The 17,488-nt window shown below is 44.0% G+C and overlaps 1 protein-coding gene across 2 annotated transcripts in view; it reads right to left on the reverse strand.

Moving 5' to 3' along the window:
* Positions 1-3,787: 3,787 nt before the first annotated feature.
* Positions 3,788-17,488, reverse strand: part of LOC147717893 (uncharacterized) — a 99,404-nt gene continuing 85,703 nt past the window's right edge. For both annotated transcript variants that reach the window (XR_015296105.1, XM_086924663.1), the window contains 2 exons: positions 15,956-16,050; positions 3,788-5,269 (listed from right to left, as the gene is read on the reverse strand). Coding sequence is in view for 1 of the 2 variants with exons in the window: in XM_086924663.1 (XP_086780789.1) it covers positions 5,162-5,269; positions 15,956-16,050 (203 nt within the window). In the remaining variant the exon portion in view is untranslated. The remainder of the gene's footprint in view (positions 5,270-15,955; positions 16,051-17,488) is intronic.

A 17,488-nucleotide genomic window follows, 5' to 3' on the forward strand; every position in this document is an offset into this window, starting at 1 on the left:
GCAATTCAGGAATCACAGACCTGTGTTCGAAATGAAAGAAATAAAACTCCTCCCTCCATTTGTCTTTCTTTCATCAAGGCGGTACAGTTCTGGAACCCCCACCCTTCCTCTTCTTCTGGGAACATAGATTCCTATATCTTTCTTGGGGGGTGGTGTGTTAAAATCACTGCATAATAAATAACATCTCATCAAGTACCTCATTCAGTTTAGTAATCCTTACTGTTCTAATGCAGTTTTCCATAGTCTGCAGTGAGTGTTTCTCCCTAGGCTTAAGACCTGGAGGTGTATATACATTCATAAACTAGTCTAGACCTTCCTCTCACATGGAGCCGTGAGTGAGTCGCACATGCAGAACATTTAAAGAAAGGTCAGAAACTTGGGGCAGTTATATTGCTTGGAAATTTGTTGAGTTAAATACTGTTGCTCCTCTCATCAAATAGCCTCTGTTTTGCTTTATAGCCAAAATGTAAAAGCCTGTAAACCCATCTAGTACAATGCCTGGTACTGTTCACATCTTTCGGAAGCAGCAAACACCTACCTCCTGCACAAACGCCATCCAATCTGGATCCTCCGGTTTCTCAACTGGACCGGTGATATTCCAAGACAGGATTCGCTACTTTGTTGACCCAGTGCAACTTCTTGTTTCATCGATTTGATATCACACAGGAGACGAAGGGATTTTCCTGTTAAGGATAATTTGTGAATAGCAGAGACCTTTTCTGGCCTCCATATCTAAATTTCCGTTGGAACGCTTATGACCTCGCGATGATTGCTAGATTGGCATATTTCTACCAAACTAGTGTCCTCTCTTTTTGTAATCTTTAGTGTTCATATTTTTTATCTTTCTAGAGAATAACTCATCAGTTTATGAGCTTCACCAGGCATAGGCAGATGGGGTCATTTGAGGTAGCACATCTAAACCCATGATTTGAAACTGGTCTGTTACTCAGGATTAATTCACAGGCTTTGTATGAGTCAATTTCTACTCTGGAGTTTTGCACTACCTTACTCCTGTCATCAACCGGTAGATAAGGCTCAACCCTTTTTATATCGTGTGTAGCGATAGTCCTCAGCACAGGGATTGCAACGAACAAATTTAATAATCTAGAAGAGGGATAGATGTTTGTAGATCAGAGAAGGGGTCAACACAATTGAGGCATATGATTGCTGCCCATTTTTTATCAAGAGGTAAAGTTGGTCCATGGACAAAGCTATGATTTGGGGGCCATTGCAGAGTTTCTGCACTAGAAGATTTGACAACAAATGCCTGCTCTATTGGTGGATCATGTTGGGCTGGTCAGATGCACATAAGCCCGTTATACCATCATTTTAAGCTGTACTGAGCCTTAAGGCCCAGGACACTCTATAGAGTAGCCGTGAACTCTATAAATACTATTTAAGTTGATTGGATTTGTACTGGGACAGTTCTCTTCCGTTTTCCCCATTTGTAAGACTTCTTTATTACACTGCATAGCCTCCTTTTGATAGGGATTTTAGTTTCCGTCCTCCTTCTCTTTTTGTTTACTTTTTTTGTCATAGTTTTTGGCTTTGTGATATATAAGGCATTAATCCCAGTAGGTATTTTTCCCTTAGTGAAGATACGGTGCATTTGTAAAGTTTCGAGCGTTGCCTTCGAAGTTCCAGAGGGCAGGATAGACTTATTTTTGGAGTCATATTCAGGCTCTTTAAACAAATTTCTGATAGATTACACAATGCCAAGCTGTTTTTGGTCTGGCCTTTTAACTTCTTCTTTTTTATATTGTCCATTGTAAGGTCTTCAGTGTAAGTTGGTTCCTCTAATGTTTCCAGTGCTTCACCTCTCCTGCAAGGGATATTATGGCTATTGTTTAGAAGACTATTGTCTGATTTCTGCCTCTTTGCAGTGATGCCCTGTGTTGCTTTGGGTGCTGTGTTTCAGCCATGATGGAGTCGACCTCCTAGTGTGGAGAAATGTCACACATTGGCTTGGAAGCTTGTCATGGTTGTGGTGAGCTCATTTATAGATATTGCCCATACTATATTAGAAGGAACATGTACTTTTAGTTGTTATGCGACTGTGTAATTCAACACCCCTACAACATCAGCGAGGGCTAATGTATATGGACTTGGAACGGGCGAGTGGCCAGCCAAGACTTCATTGCTCAGGGGTCCTAGCCGGACATTCCTGTGCGGTAACTGATCTGCAAACGTGTTCTGGTGTTCCTGGTCAGTTAAAGGGATTTCCAAATCTTGGTAAGCCCTATAATTTGCAGATGGTGAGGCTGCCCTATAAGCCTGAAACTGCCTGCAGGCAGCATCTGTAGCCTCACACTCTTTCCATGAGTAAAATGTCTCAAAGGCATAGAGGCGTGAGCAGACACTTGAAAAGTAATTGCCCCCCACTCGCATCAGGGACACCTCGAAGCTTGAGATGCTGAGTAACTCCTACACTGTCATTGGCACCTATCGGAATAGGGGCCGCCAAGATGATAGGCGACATCGATATATATATATGTGCGGCAGCCTGAAATTTAACACCTGAAACTACAAGATTGAATAGGAAGCATAGCTTTTAATACTATCCATAACTACACTCCACCTGTCTCTTATGCGGCCCAACTACTCTCCTTCTCCAATTCACAGGAGAACTACTACATGTTCATCTGTCCTTTTATGTGCTGCTTGGGAAGGACATCAGAGGATACTGTACTGTATAATGTAAAGGTTTTTATGTGGTAAATATTTGTTCTTGGAGAGAATGCCATAGCCTTCTGTGATTGGAAGTTAATCAGACCGCCTTGCGTTTTTTTGTCTGTAGTTGATCCTGAAATTTACAAGATCAACATTACCTTGAGCACAAAAGAGAGTTATGCACAACAAGTATAAGATCTGGAAACAACAAATGAAAGATGCAACATGCATGATATAGGAAATATAGAGTTAGATACCTAGTGAGACAATATAAAGGTTGTAGTGGCCTCGGCCAAAGCAATGCCTGGGGAGCATCACCAATGGAATAATCTTTGGCTATTCAACACCTGGGTGTTTGTTGTCATGGTGTATTCTTATCACGTGGTGTTGCTCCATGGTGGACAATGTGCTGGTGAAATCTGGTGTATTCTTTTCATTTCTTGAGTCCTAGGAGTGAAATATAGTAAAACATATATATTGTTTTTATACATTTAGCATAAACGCTATACTTTCATGTGGAAAAGGATATTGAAGAAGGGCTCCTGAAGAAGGTGGTTGTGAGTTTTAAGGCCACCGGAAAGAGTGTTGACTGTGTGTTGTACCCCCCCCCCCCGGCCAAGACACATGGATGGAAGACGGGAGAGGGGTCTCCTCCCTGCGCTACTGTGAAAATTCTGGGGGTGGTGGGAGCCTTGTTTGGAGTATGCATGATAGAGTGGTTGGCATGAATGAAATTTTGGAAGAAGTGATCAAATTTGAAGGCATATACTACTGACGTTTATCTATGTTATTGTTATGAATCTTCTATGAATTTTCTGGGAATAATTCAAGCTAAATGAAATGAAATAAATAGATGTTTTGAGGTAACAGTGTGTTAGTAATTGAAGATTGATTCTTTATCAATGAATAGGCAGGCAGTTCTTGAATGTACATTTAGATGTGTTGTCCTCCGTGCTCGAGCCTGCAAGGAACATTGGGGTACACTTTAAGAGTATAGTCCATACTAACAGTCCCTAAACAGGGATCCAGAGACACATTGGTGATCATAAACAAACCTTTCTCGCTCTCCTTAATAACGCACACACAAGATGTGGCAAGAAAAAGACACTTTAACTAAAAAGTGTGTTTAATTCAACAAGTGCTCAATACATCTAAAATAACCACACAGAATATGATTAAAACAGCACAAATGCAAGTTGCAAACAACAAGAATACAATGAACAGTTCTACCAGGGTTAGAATTTCCTCTAAAAAACCTAACGCTCTAAAAACAACATCTATGCACTACACCAGGACAGCATGGAGAGTTGAATAACCTGCAACTAGATTTGTTTAGGAAGAATGAGCACACTGCGTACCTGTTTACTTTTGAAATACAATGGTCTTAAACCATTACTTTTCTTCCCCTGAATAAATCAATATATGATCAATATTACCACATAGTCGAGGATACGTCTGTCAGATCAACCCTACACATTCAATGTATCCATTTTTGCAAAAACAAAAAAGCAAAATGCAACAGCAGTAATTTACAAAATCAGGGGCAATTTAATTCATTACGCTTGTCACTATCTTTATAGCAACAATTTATCAGGTTGCCCAAGGGGGGGCGTGCAAGAAATAAGGAATTTTCAAGTGCTCAGTAGGAAAAAAGATAAAGGCATAGATATATTCACAATATTATATACACAATAAGTCGGTTGCTCAGTACACCATCTGACAATAACCTGGCCTATGATATAACATTTTTTACACATTTTTCATTAAATGGAGACATAGCTTCCAAAGACTTGTTGCACTAGAAAATGTGTTCCACAATCCAGGTATTGAGAAAGGGGGGGAGTGTCGACGTTTCGACTCGTCTTAAGGCCTGTAGGTAATTTGGTGATGTTCACATAAAAAATACCTCATGCCCATCCAGATCTAAGGACTGTAAAGGCACTGATGAGGGCCTGAAATGCATTGATGAGGCTTGCAGCGGACACTTGATCGCCATGAATGCATTCATATTTGAAGAATGCTTGAATGGCTGCACCCGCCCCTTTGAGGAATAGGCGCTGCAATACAAATTTGCCATCATGTGACCAGATATTTAGAGGAACATGCAGTGGTCTCCTGGAAACGACTTACCTCCATAGCAATGATCTGTGCAAAAATCAAACATTTACCCCCATAATGTCAGATGAAGAGCTGGGAACCACTTGATAGATGCTACCATGTATAACTCCAAGTGGGGAGGGGAAGTGCCGACAATGCAGGTGATTGGTAGGGAAAGAAGAAGCCCCACCCTTACCACAAGTGCTCAGACTCCAAGCACATGCAAACCAGACTTGGTGTGGGTCTCAATGCTGGAGCAAGAGACGTGTAGTTCTCCAGGCTAGAGCAAGTGGAATGTGGTGCTCGATGCCAGGGCACGTGGCGTGTGTATTTCTCCAGGCTGAAGCACGTGGCGTGTGGTTCTCCATGCCGGAGCACGTGGCAGGATGTTGGCTCAGACAATGGTGGCGTAAATGGTGGCCCGGTCGCCAAGGCGCGGTTGCTTGGTGTCATGCTGGATTGGAAAATGGTCCAGCTGAACATAGAGCAGATCACAGGAAGTCTGTAAAACAAACACAGTTCTGAAAATTAGGTACACATGTAATTAAGTAACACCTCAGGCACGTGACATAGTCCTGCATGGTGCAGCTCCACCCCCATTGAGACTGGTAAGACCACATTTCAGCTTCCATTACTTCTAAGAAAACTGGGGAAGTTGTAGCAGCAGGACTCAAGACTGGGACGCAATGAAAGCGGTACTTGAGGGGAGTGTCTATGAATACTTTATACGGAGTGCGGAAACAACTGCTAGGTGACTTGGAACAGGACAAATTCAAACTATTAGAGGTAGAAAAGGGACTCCCGACACAACCCCTTAGACTAGAAGAGTGGCGCCGCTTCCGTGGTGTGGTACTTGATGACTAGGTAAGATTGGAAAAATACACTTATGCGGCCCGCAGACAGAGACCCCACACTGAGGGGGAAAAAGGCGGGAGCCCTGTTGGTGAGACTGGTTCGGCAGCAGGACTTCCGGAACCCAACTTGATGTTGCAGAACCCAGTAGGCACATTAGTTACATCACAAGCAACTATAAACAAACTGCTGTGACTTCATCTTAAGAATCAGAAGCCGGCAAAAACACCGGGGAGCGACAGCCTCCCTGCAGAATTTTATCATAAATATGCTGATCTGATAGACTGTTGGAGGTATATGAGGAGGCATACAGAACCTGGGGCCTTCTGGATACTTTGCGAGAAGCACTAGTGGTACTGGTGCCTTAACCGGGCAATCTGGTAGATGAGGTGAAATCTTACAGGCCTCTCTCGATGCTAAATGTAGATACAAAAATACTGAGTAGCCTGTTGGCATCCCGAATGTTTCCCTACATGCCTACACTCATACATGAAGATCAGTGGGGGTTCATCCGCAAGAGGAGAACCATGTTTAACCTACTTAGACTGTTTCAGGTCCTCCAGGCCCCTGAAATACGAGGCGGCCCATACGCGCTAGCATTCCTTGATATAGAACAGGCCTTTGATTCAGTAGTGTTGGGTTCTATCTGGCATGTCTTGGAGAAAATGGGTTTGGGCCCAAATTCATTGCATGGCTAAAGCTATTGTATACTACGCGTACCGCCAGAGTGCGAACTGGCGGCTTTGTATCTGAGTCCTTCCCGTTTTGCCAATGCATGAGGCAAGTCTGCCCCCTATAGCCACAATTATTCGCAGTGGCAATGGAACCACTCTCGGTGCTGCTGCAACAAAGGCTTTTGCAATGGAGGGTTAAGGTGGGGAGCTCCGTGCATATAATCTCACTCTATGTGGACAATGCCCTGGTATATCTGTGGGAACCAGCCGAGCCACTGACTGTGCTGCAGGCGGCACTATCGGATTTCGTGTTGGCCTACGGCCTCTTAGTGACCGCACAGAAGTCACTGCTCATGTCACTTGGGACACTGGCAGTCATGGACTCCGTGCTACTCCCAAACCTTCCGTTACTGTGGTGCCTAGAGGGGGTGCGCTACTTGGGTATTAGGATAGCCACAGCGAAGAATAGATTCCTGGAGTTGAACATAGGGAGGGTGCTTGCTGGACTACGTGGGTCTGTATAACTCTGGAGAGACCTCCCCCTAACACTGATGGGGAAGACGTCCCTGATCAAGATGGTGGTATTGCCTTGCTGCTTTTATATATATTGCAAGGCGCGCTATATGATATCCCTTGAAGGTACTTTGGAAAGCGGGTATTGTATCTTCGTGGAACTTTTATGCTTCACGAAGTGGAAAAGAATTGAGCTGCACTTGTTGCAGCAAATCTGGAAAAGAGGGGGCATCGAACTCCCCAATCAAGGGTGCAATATTATGGCAGTCCACTGGTTCGACGAGGGCAACAATTAGGAGAAGAGGTTGCAGGGCGGATTGGATGGTCGTCAGGGTCTCCCAGAGCTCCTCATGTGTGTGGCACGTATCCCAGATACTTGCCCTTACCTGGTCAGGTAGATGGGCTGTATCTGAGAGCGAGTGTTCATGATAGCCTTTCGCAGGGCCCCATTTGCACGAGATATTCTGATATGGGCACTCAAACCCTTCGCAGACATAGAGAGCACTATGTCGATGGGAAAATGGAAAGAAGGTGGATGCGAAGTACTGGGCAATCTGTACCTGGGGGCCAGTTTATTACCCAGGACAATGGAATGGACTAATTTGTACAGGGCATGGGCAAGTACCTGTGCAAACCATACACCGCAACCATATTAAACATGTTTTCTGCCCGGCGACGAGTCAACCGGCGGAAAAGCGGTGGACGGTCTTTGCATCCGCCGCAGACCACCCAGCCATAGTAATATGGCGAGGGTCAATCAGGCATTGATGATGGGCGGATTGCCCCGCCGGGCCAGCAGTGGCCACCGCCGGCCCTCCAGGGGCGATCCGCCCGCTATCATAATAGACCCCCTTAGTCCCCTGTCCTGAATTTTGAAAACAAATATTATAAGGTGGCTGGGAAGATAGGATACCCTGCCCCCTAGGGCCCATGGGGGACCCTGAAGAACCCCAACTGCCCCCCCACTTCCCCAATAAATATATACAGATTTTGCTGAGATCCTGCTGGGAGTTCAGCGGGATCGCGGCAAAGGACAAAAATAAATGTCGCCCAACATTATATAAACTTTATATGGGGAGGGGGGCTTCTGTAGGGTTCGCCCACCCTGCCCATTTAGGGCTCAGGGGACCCCATCACCCGGTGCTGGGTATGTTGAAAGGGAGAGGGCACCGCTGTTTTTTGATTCCCGGGAACCCGTACCCCGAGGCCAATGTATTTAAAAAGGGGAGGAGAGCAACGTGGCCCTCCTACCACGCCTTAAAAAGGCCCTGGGGACCCCATCCCCCAGGCCTGTCACTTTAATTTAAGGAGAGGGAGACTGCACAGCCCCCCTTCCTGAGCCTTTATTGGCCCCAGGGACCCCATCGCCTGGGGCCAGCTCGCTTACTGTGCCTAAGCCCACTCTCACACCATAGTAGTTTCCATTCCTGCAGTACTGTGGGCAGGAAACGTGTTTGCTCCCATCTGCAGGAGCATTTTCAAATATCCTGCCAAGCAGTAGCAAACACTAAGTCTGCTCCCAGGAGCCTGATAAGACTCGAGGAAGGAGGCCATGCAGCCCTGCTCACCTTTTAAACATAAAAAAGGCCTCAGTGGGTGCGGTCACCAGGGCCTATGAAGGTTCAAGGAGGGGGGCCACATTGCCCCATCCCCTTTTATATTGGAATGGGATTCCCATGGCCTAATAAAGCTCGGAGAGAGGGGCTGCGTGGCCTGCTCTCCTTTTTTATCATATGTTGTCCTTTGGGCTGAGGTCATTAGGGCCTAATAAGGCTCGAGTCTCCTCCCCTTAAATTGTGGTCCCGGGATGGGGTCCCCGCGGCTCATTAAGGCTTGGGAAGAGTGGTCTGCATAGCCCCCTCTTCGTTTTAATTGTATTTGGCCCCAGGAGATGTGGTCCCTAGGGCCTATTACGGCTCAGAAGGGGGGTGCATGCCCTCCTTCCCTGTTTAGTTGTATTTGACCCATGGGTATAGGGTCCCGGGGCATTTTAAGGCTTAGGGAGGATGACTACATGGTCCCCTACACTTTTTACTGGACCTGGCCTGGGGGACGGGGTCCTCAAGGCCAACGAAGGGTTAAAGAGGGTGCTCCATGCCCCCTTCCCTTAATATGTATGCTTAGGCCCCAGTGGAAGTGTTCCCCAGGGCCTGAAGGCCAACCATAACCTGTGCATGCCAAAGGCTGTACGCAGTGTGGAGTTTTCAGCCTGCTGGGGGTTTGGCCACAGGGGCTGGCTGCAAGCCAACCGCTGTGAGCAACCTCCCAATGCACACTGCAAAATGCTTTAAAAAATATCAAGAACAAAATAGCGGGCCCAAACTTAATCCCCTTGCTGGACATATTTTGCGCAAAACTGCTACTATCAATAACCTATGGCAGTGAATGCATGAGAGGGAGAGACGAAGACACTTTAGACAATGCGGTCAGCAAAACACTCGGAATACTCTTCTCACTCCCTCCTTATACCTCCCCAGCACAGCTAAGGTTGGAGTTTGGTCTACAGAAGCAGCAAATTGCACGTAAGGGTGCATATGCAAAATGCTGGCATAAAGTTAAGAACGCTGTAACAGACTCCCTGAAGGCCACCTTTGGAAAGAGCTGGAGACAAACAAGGGATCCCGTGCAATGGCCTACCTCCAAGCAGCTATAAAATCCCTTGCATTAAAAGACCTTTGGGACTCGAGCTGCTCACATAAGTGCTTCAAGTGCTTGGTCAACAAGTCAGTGAAAATTCTTTCCATGGAAGAAGACAAAGCAGCGTTAACCAGGAGATCACATGGGTGGTTTGTAATCCAAAGCTATACCAGCGCTTCACCCCAACCATACCTCAGTACCAGTTTTTCAAGGAAGGTGAAGGAAGAATTCCTGCGGCTGAGGATTTGAGTAATCCCGTCAAAAGCCCATTTTCCCCCATGGAGACGCCTGGAATCTAATTCTAACTGCAGGCTTTGCGATAATCCAAAGGAGGACGTTTTACACTTTCTATGCAGCTGTAAAGCTCTAGACAGTGCCCGAAGGGGCCAACTAACCCAGCTCTGGAATCAATATGGTGTGCGAACTCGCAGACAAGCCCTGTTGATTAGCTTTAAGGGAGAAGATATCCAACTAGCCTGCCGACTAGTGCGCTTCATGAAAACAGTTAATACGATCCAAAATCCAGAGGCCAGCGATTGAACTAGACTCATAAAGACATGCATTTTAAGAAAACTTTTTTCTGACCAACAAAGACTCAGTAAATGTTGAACAGTTTCTTTTTTATACAAATGCAATGCATTGTACTACTTTGTATGGTCCTTTCGTCCATATTCTTAACTTTCTTTTATTGATTTTAAGTGCTTCTTTGTAAAACTCATGATTGTGTATTTCTTCCAGTTTTTTTTATTAAGAGTCATTGTAAAGATTTTTATTAATCACGCAATAAAGTAAAGTCTTAGTCTTATACACGGCAAAATGCTACGCGCAGCATGGAGTTGGCTCCCTGCGGGGAATTGGAAACAGGGACTGGCTGCAAGATAGGCCCCTGCAGCTAACCCCATGCCAGGGATGACCAAAGGATATATAATGTGTTTGAAACCTCTACACACCAATGATGCATTAAAAGCACATGCGTTTTGTAAACACTTACACCAATTAGCTGGACACAGGCTGTACAAAATTAGGTAGAAGAGTGATATGGTAGCTACCCACCACTATGTAAACTATAAAACTAACACACTCATTGGATGGAGTAATCAGTGATGTCATTTGTGATGTCATCAGAGATGTAATAGTCATGAGTGATGTATCATGTCAGGTGGTCATAACCAATGCATGGCGGGGGAGCAAGTTATGTTATAGTTGACTCAGCTAACTATAACAAGTGAATTTCAGTTTTTTTTGTTGAAAATGTTAATGTTGTCAGTGAATATATGTATATATATACTTTGATGTTGTAGAGCTCGTTGCTGTGTTTAGTCTATGTTTGCACTATACAAACAACACATGCATGAATTCATACATCTGCTAACTTGTAATGTATGAAGGCATGTTGACTGCTCATGAGTTGCATGATCTGATTTTGATCATCGAGTCTGGGTGGCTGTTAGTTGTAGAGGATCACACGGAGTTGATCAGGTATATGAGATTTTATTTGCCCACTGTTTGCAAAGGCCCTCTCAGGAGGCCCAGGGGCACAGTAGTCCATAAAGTCCTACATGTCTAAAGGAGGTCAGAAAAATGAGCGCCTAGAAGGTCAAAGAGGCTAGGACAGGTAGGTACAGGAAGTGGGAGCAGAGGAATGTTGACTTTGTGGATTATGGGTGGAGGGAGCCAGTTCTAAGTGGGTAGAACTCGTAGGTGAGGTGGGAGGCATAGTAGCTTTGTATCTGAAACCTTGTTAGATTAATCTAGAAGGAGGAAGTAGCCAGGTGCAGCAATCCTTTTATACAACCAAACCCAGCTCATGAAAGCATCATTGTATAGATTGGGGTTTGCAGCTCAATCTTGTGTTTCTAACTTTGTCTCTGTACGTTCACAATCTTGGAGAGATTCCTGTTGTCATGTTTGTTTATGGAAGCTGACTTTGCACACTTACCTTCTTGGGGTGACAGTGGCTAGCATGATTAGTTTTAGAATAAAAACAGAATTAGAGATGCAACACTTTGCGGCAAATATTCAAAAAAGTTCTTGGAATAATAATTCACTAAGGATCCACACAGTTGCTGTACACAGGTCAAGTTTTTCTTTTACTTTATTCAGTTCTTTAAAAGACAGACAGCCAGCACGTTTTGTCCTAACAAACAGGACTTCTTCAGGGCAATGTAGAAAATAGATGGCGGGTTTTGGCGTAATGACCTCAACAACATTTTATTTTTCTTGAATCTTTATTGCTATATATTACGGCTGGGATGGTATTCTGACCTTTTCATTCCGCTAACCAATTTGTTGAACTTATCCATCTAGGCCGGTACGTAGTCCAATCACGGCAAATGCTAAAAGATTAGATTTCCTTCTGTTTTTTTGTGATCCCTTGATAATGTTTTATAGCCAAGCGTATGGCTTGCGTGGAATGATAGCCACCGCAATTCAATACGACAGAGCAATTTTTGCTACCTAGAGCATGTCGAAAATGTAGCCAATGGCTTTCCTTTCTGCTAATCCGGCACCATATTGTTAGTGGCGTTTTCCTGCCGCCAAAAGGGTTGGCTACATTTTTGACATGCTCAAGGGAGCAAGAATTGCATTTGCCCAGATTGAACTACATATCGGCCTAGATGGATAAGTTCAGCAAATTGGTTAGCGGAACATAAAGGTCTGAATACCATCCCAACTGTAATATATAATAATAAAGATTTGAGAAAAATAAAATTTGGATGAGGATATTACGCCAAAACCAGCCATCTATTTTCCACATTGCCCTGAAGAAGTCCTGTTTTTTAGGACGAAACACGTTGGCTGTCTGTCTTTTAAAGAACTAAATAAAGGAAAAGAAAAACTTGACCAGTGTACAACGACTGTGTGGATCCTTAGTGAATTAATATTCAAAGGACTTTTTTGAATATTTGCCGCAAAGTGGTGCATCTCTAATTCTGTTTTCATTTGGTTGCCCTGGGTAACAGGGGAGTGCTCTTGGACAGAGGGCACTTTTGGAGATTTTGCACAAAAGAACCTATTTTTGTATTAGATTAATTTGAATTGGTGATTGTATTGGATTGGTGCCAGCTTGGTTGCTTATTTGGTCCACTGTCTTTCCCCTTGGCCTGTGCGTTTAGGTATTAGTTTTAGAATATCTCATTTAAATGCATCCATGTTTACCTTCTTATCCATCAAAGAAAAATTTTTCCGCCTTACCCATCAGATTACGGAAATGCCCACTGGTCTACAATAATTTATTGTCATATAACAAACACTTCAATGCAGAGCACAAATCGGCTTTAAAAACATGATTTTTATTTAGCCATGTGAACACTTTGACTAGTTAGATATTTGTTAATTTAATCAATATCATTGTTTAACACTAACACTTCAAAATCGTGTCAAAATCATGAACCCATCAAACCTCCCCAACAGCGCATCCTTGACCTCAAGCATGCGGAAACCCGATCAATTATCGATCAATTATCAATCTCACTTATTCTACATTCATACGATATGTAACCACCAACTAAAACCTCAAAAAGAGTCCCTAGGCGTAGCATATTCTCAACAATGTATTATTAATTAATTACATTCCTTGATAATTTACATATCAGTATTTCATCACATTTACATATTATCATCCTCAAAAAAGCCTTGGATATTCTTCTCATTGGTCTTTGAATAATTATGATCATAATCAACTCTGCTAGGTCTCTAGTGCTGTGCCGACGAATGTTTCGGTATGAGACTACTCTTCCCTCATACACCTTACTCAGGGCATACTGTACATGAAATCTGATGGGGAAGGCTGAATAATTTTTCTTTTGTCAGTGTATTGTTTTCCTGGTCCGCATCCCATGTTCATTATCAGGGGCCTTCTTTTTCCTTTCCTATGTTGGTGCCTTCCTATTAAGTCTCCTTAATTTGGGATGTGATGTAAACTTTGCATATGTATCTTCTGATGGGGACACAAGTCCCCTTTCATCTACATTGCACTTCTAAGCCTGCTAGAATTCTGCTTTGTCCAGGAGCAGCAAAGAGCACAAGACATGGAGAAGGATGTATAAAGTGATAAAATTCACAAAATCACAGGGCTTGCTACAGAAAAATGGTGTTACATTATCGACTAAATCCCTTTTGCAATTTAGTAAGGCCTTTCTGGACTGCAAAATAGGTTTAACAACATGTCCTGAATTGCCATTAGAAAAGAGAGTCAAAAGGATGTTCCTTCCTCAATGAATATCGCAGTGAGATGTAATAATGGCCAGTAACAGCAAGTACGGTAGCATACTATTGAATAGATATCGACTGCTCACAGGAGGTGGTAATCTACTTTGAGAATTGTGTCAGGAGCCCTCAGAGAATCAAGTAGTGGTCGAGGTAACAACTACCCGCTTCTCGAAGTGTGTTCCCAAACAGGAAACATATAATTTTTAGGTTGAGCATTCAAGACCTCTTGTATATGCTTACATGTGTATACACTTTGTGGGCTGTGGAGATCAGCCCTAGGACTTGTCTGCCTCTGCTTAGGGACTTTTTTTCTGTTCAACTGCCTCTATTTAACTGTCTTGATTGAAACGACCAGTAGAGGTCAGTAAAATACCATAATTTCTTCCTGCTTGTTTAACTGTCTCTATTTAACTGTCTTGATAGAAAACGACCAATGGAGGTCAGTAAAATACCAGAATTTCTTTCTGCTGAGGAACTTTCGTTTCTTAATTTTTCTGGCAACTGCCTCTATTTAACTTTCTTGATAGAAAATGACCAGCAGAGGTCAGTAAAATACCAGAATCACTTTAGCATTCCCTAGATTCTAGTCCATAGAAATTGTCTTCCACTAGCACCCGTAGACAGTAATATTGTTTTCAAATCTTGTATTTTCAGTGATATGACCACCAAAGGCCCTGATTTTATATTAAAAACAGAGCTTTGGACTATACCATTTCCCGCTGAAATGCAATATTTCTTTCCATGTGTTCCCATGCCTGGCGTGTCATGTGGTGTGGTGCTTACTTTCCCTCCATATTAAAGAAAAGTAGATGTTTCGGCACCCAGGCTAATGTCCTGCATATAAGGTCCAAAAGGGGAGATTGATTGCAATGTAATTGCTTGTTTTAAAAGCAGCATCAATTCCTTTAAAGTTGCAATCTGAGAATGAAAACACTGGGATGGTTGTCTGTTGTACTTTGCAGGCTACCATAACTATGTTGGTAGCCAATCACAAGGCGTTACAAATAGCCACCCACCTAATTAATATTCATTAGGGAGGTTGTTCTCTGATCCCCTGCGACTGGGCATTCTGCATCCCATTACAAAGTCAGAGATAGGGCACAAAATACTAAGGGCCAAATCTACGACCATCAGTGTTTGCAACCCGCAATTTGTAATGTGCGACTCGCAAACACTGATGTACAGCAGTGTCTGAGACACTGTTGTTTGCAATTCCCAAATGGGTTGCATAGGACCCGCCTCATGAGGCAGGTCGCATTTTGTAACCCATTGTGAATGGTTGGCACTCGCATGGATGGTGGCCTGCTGAGGTCAGCAGACCATCATGTTCGTCACTGCTTTTTAAATAAAGCGGGTTTTTAAAAAAAATGTAGCCCATTTTCCGGAAAACGGAGAGCATTTTAAAAATAAAAATGAAATATTTTTGTTTCATTTTTTAAGAGCAGGCACTACCTGATCTTTAAAAACCTTTTTGCTGCCCTTCCCATTTGTGACTGGCTTACCACCATTCTGAAATTGGCAGTAACTGCAATTGTATTGGAACTACATTTGAGGTCACAAAACAATATTACATCCCCCTGCAACTCAATATTAGGAAATGACCCCCTTCGCACTCCCCTTCTTAATAGCGACTCACAAAACCTATTTTGCGAGTTGGTAACAGGTTACTGACTCGCAAAATAGGTTTGGTACATTCTACAAAACTTGTTTGCAGTCATAAAGGGCCTGATTTCCTGTTTGCGACCCCTAAAAACTGTGGCACATCTGGCCCTCAATGTACATGTTTGCGGCGACTGTTTACGACCTTACTCTTTGCACATTGGGCGCAGGGTTCCAGGTTAGCGTTCGTGGCAGCACCACTAGTTGGCACAAAAGTATGAGAAAAAGCCGGAAAATAGCTTTTTTGGGGAGACAGGCAGAGTTCAAACTACAAAATGTTGTTTTGCATGGAGTACCAAAAGTCCTTGCTTGCATGGTCGTGAGCAGGGAATGAAAGTGATTCTTAACTCACCAGGTGTTTTTAGGGCTGTGTTGAAGTGAGGAGGGGGAGATACGCTCAGAATAAGTGGGGTTCTTAGAAGAGTGATAGAAGGGGAGGCTGACTCGTGAGTGTGCACCCCCTGGGAGCTGCTCCTGCTGCGCCAGTGATATACCTACTGAAGTGCAGTTGTCATTGGCGCAGCAGATGGGGTGGCACCAGGGAGTTGTTGGGGTGATGGGTGCCCATTTCCCGTGCTTGCCTTAGGTCCCATTGCACCATTACTATGATAGCCTCTATCTGGATTTTTCTGACGACTTACCCCTGTGGATGTGCTTCTAGACAGTGGGGGGCAGCTCCTCTGCCCAGAAGGGCGTCGCTCAGGGTTGGGCACCGTAGCACCTGCGGGTGGAGGCCCTGAAAAAAGTAATGGAAATGTGAGAATTCAAACTCTGGGGCAAATGTACAAGCCCCGATCACTTTTATGGACGTTGTGGTGTTGATAGGTGCCTTGCCTTATGTACAAGGCAGCGTTAGGCCACGTTAACGCTGCCTTGTAGTTAAGGCCCCCTTCACACTATGGTAAGCATGAATGTGGAGGGCAACAGGAGTTGTGGTGGGCGTTCCACCCCAACACCAATTGTATTTGAGGCTGCCGCCTATGTACAAGGATAGTGTACATAGGGGGCAGCGCCAAAATTAAGACCAGAAATATCCTGGTCTTAAGTTGGCCAAACGAGCAGAAATACATTATTTCACCTCGTTTTTGCTTTTTCCATAGGTGTTGCCTTGTGCATTACACAGGGAAAAAGCCAAATGCCATGGCTTGTTTATGTACAGGAAAATGTCCCTTCCTGTACCTAAACAAACCTTTCCAAAAAATGGCATATTGTCACTTTCACGTGTGCTGCATGAAGCAACAAGCATGAAAGTGACAAAATGGCATTTTAGGATTGTTTATGTGCAGGAAGGGACACCTTCTTACACATAAACAATCCTCCACTGCACACAGACACCCTTGCACTCTGGTGCAAGGTCTGGTGCAAGGGTGCCTGCGTTGGCGCAAAGTTACTAAAGTTAGCGCCATCGCAGGGGGAGACGCAAGGCTGCACCACATTCTTGTAAAGATGGTGCAGCCCTGTGTTTCAGAAGCGTGTTTTAAGCTAAGAAGGCTAACTACAGGCTCCCCCACTTCCTTGTACATATCGCCCCCCCCCTGACTCTATGGAATTAGAGGCGGAGAATTATTAGATTACTACCTGGGCTGTTTTTTGAGTTGACAACTATAGAAATAAAGATCCGGAGACTGGTATTATTAAGTAAAGTGAAGACGGTTTATTTTAGGCATTAAAGAAGAGCACCTCAGCGAATATATGACGTTACATAGCGGTGTTTACACCGCAATACCTTTACAACGCAGGCATTACAACGCAAGTCGTTACGACTTGCGTTGGAGGGCGCTGGACTCAGGAATAGTATGATTTACTATTTCAAGTCCAGTCTACCTACAGAAGGGAAGGTGTTGGGATAGTAAATCATACTATTCCTTAGGTTAGAGCGCCATCTACTTCAAGTCGTTGTAATGTCTTTCGTTGTAATACCCACGTTGTAAAGGTATTGCGGTGTAAACACTGCGATGTATCCGATGTTTCCCACCTCAGCCACAGCAACACCTCCTGACCGCCGTCCTCACACAGCCAAGTTTCAGTTGCTCGACGTCGAATCCCAACACAAAAACATTCCCGAAGCCTCATTGGCCCACGGAAAGTAGGAGGAGGGAAAAACCACCAGCAAAGAAAAGGTAAGGGGAAACGAATGGGAGCAGGGACCGGGAGATACCACAACAACATAAACA

The sequence above is a fragment of the Lissotriton vulgaris genome, chromosome 5 (genome assembly GCF_964263255.1).
Source record: "Lissotriton vulgaris chromosome 5, aLisVul1.2, whole genome shotgun sequence".
In the NCBI taxonomy this organism is placed as follows: Eukaryota; Metazoa; Chordata; class Amphibia; order Caudata; family Salamandridae; genus Lissotriton; species Lissotriton vulgaris.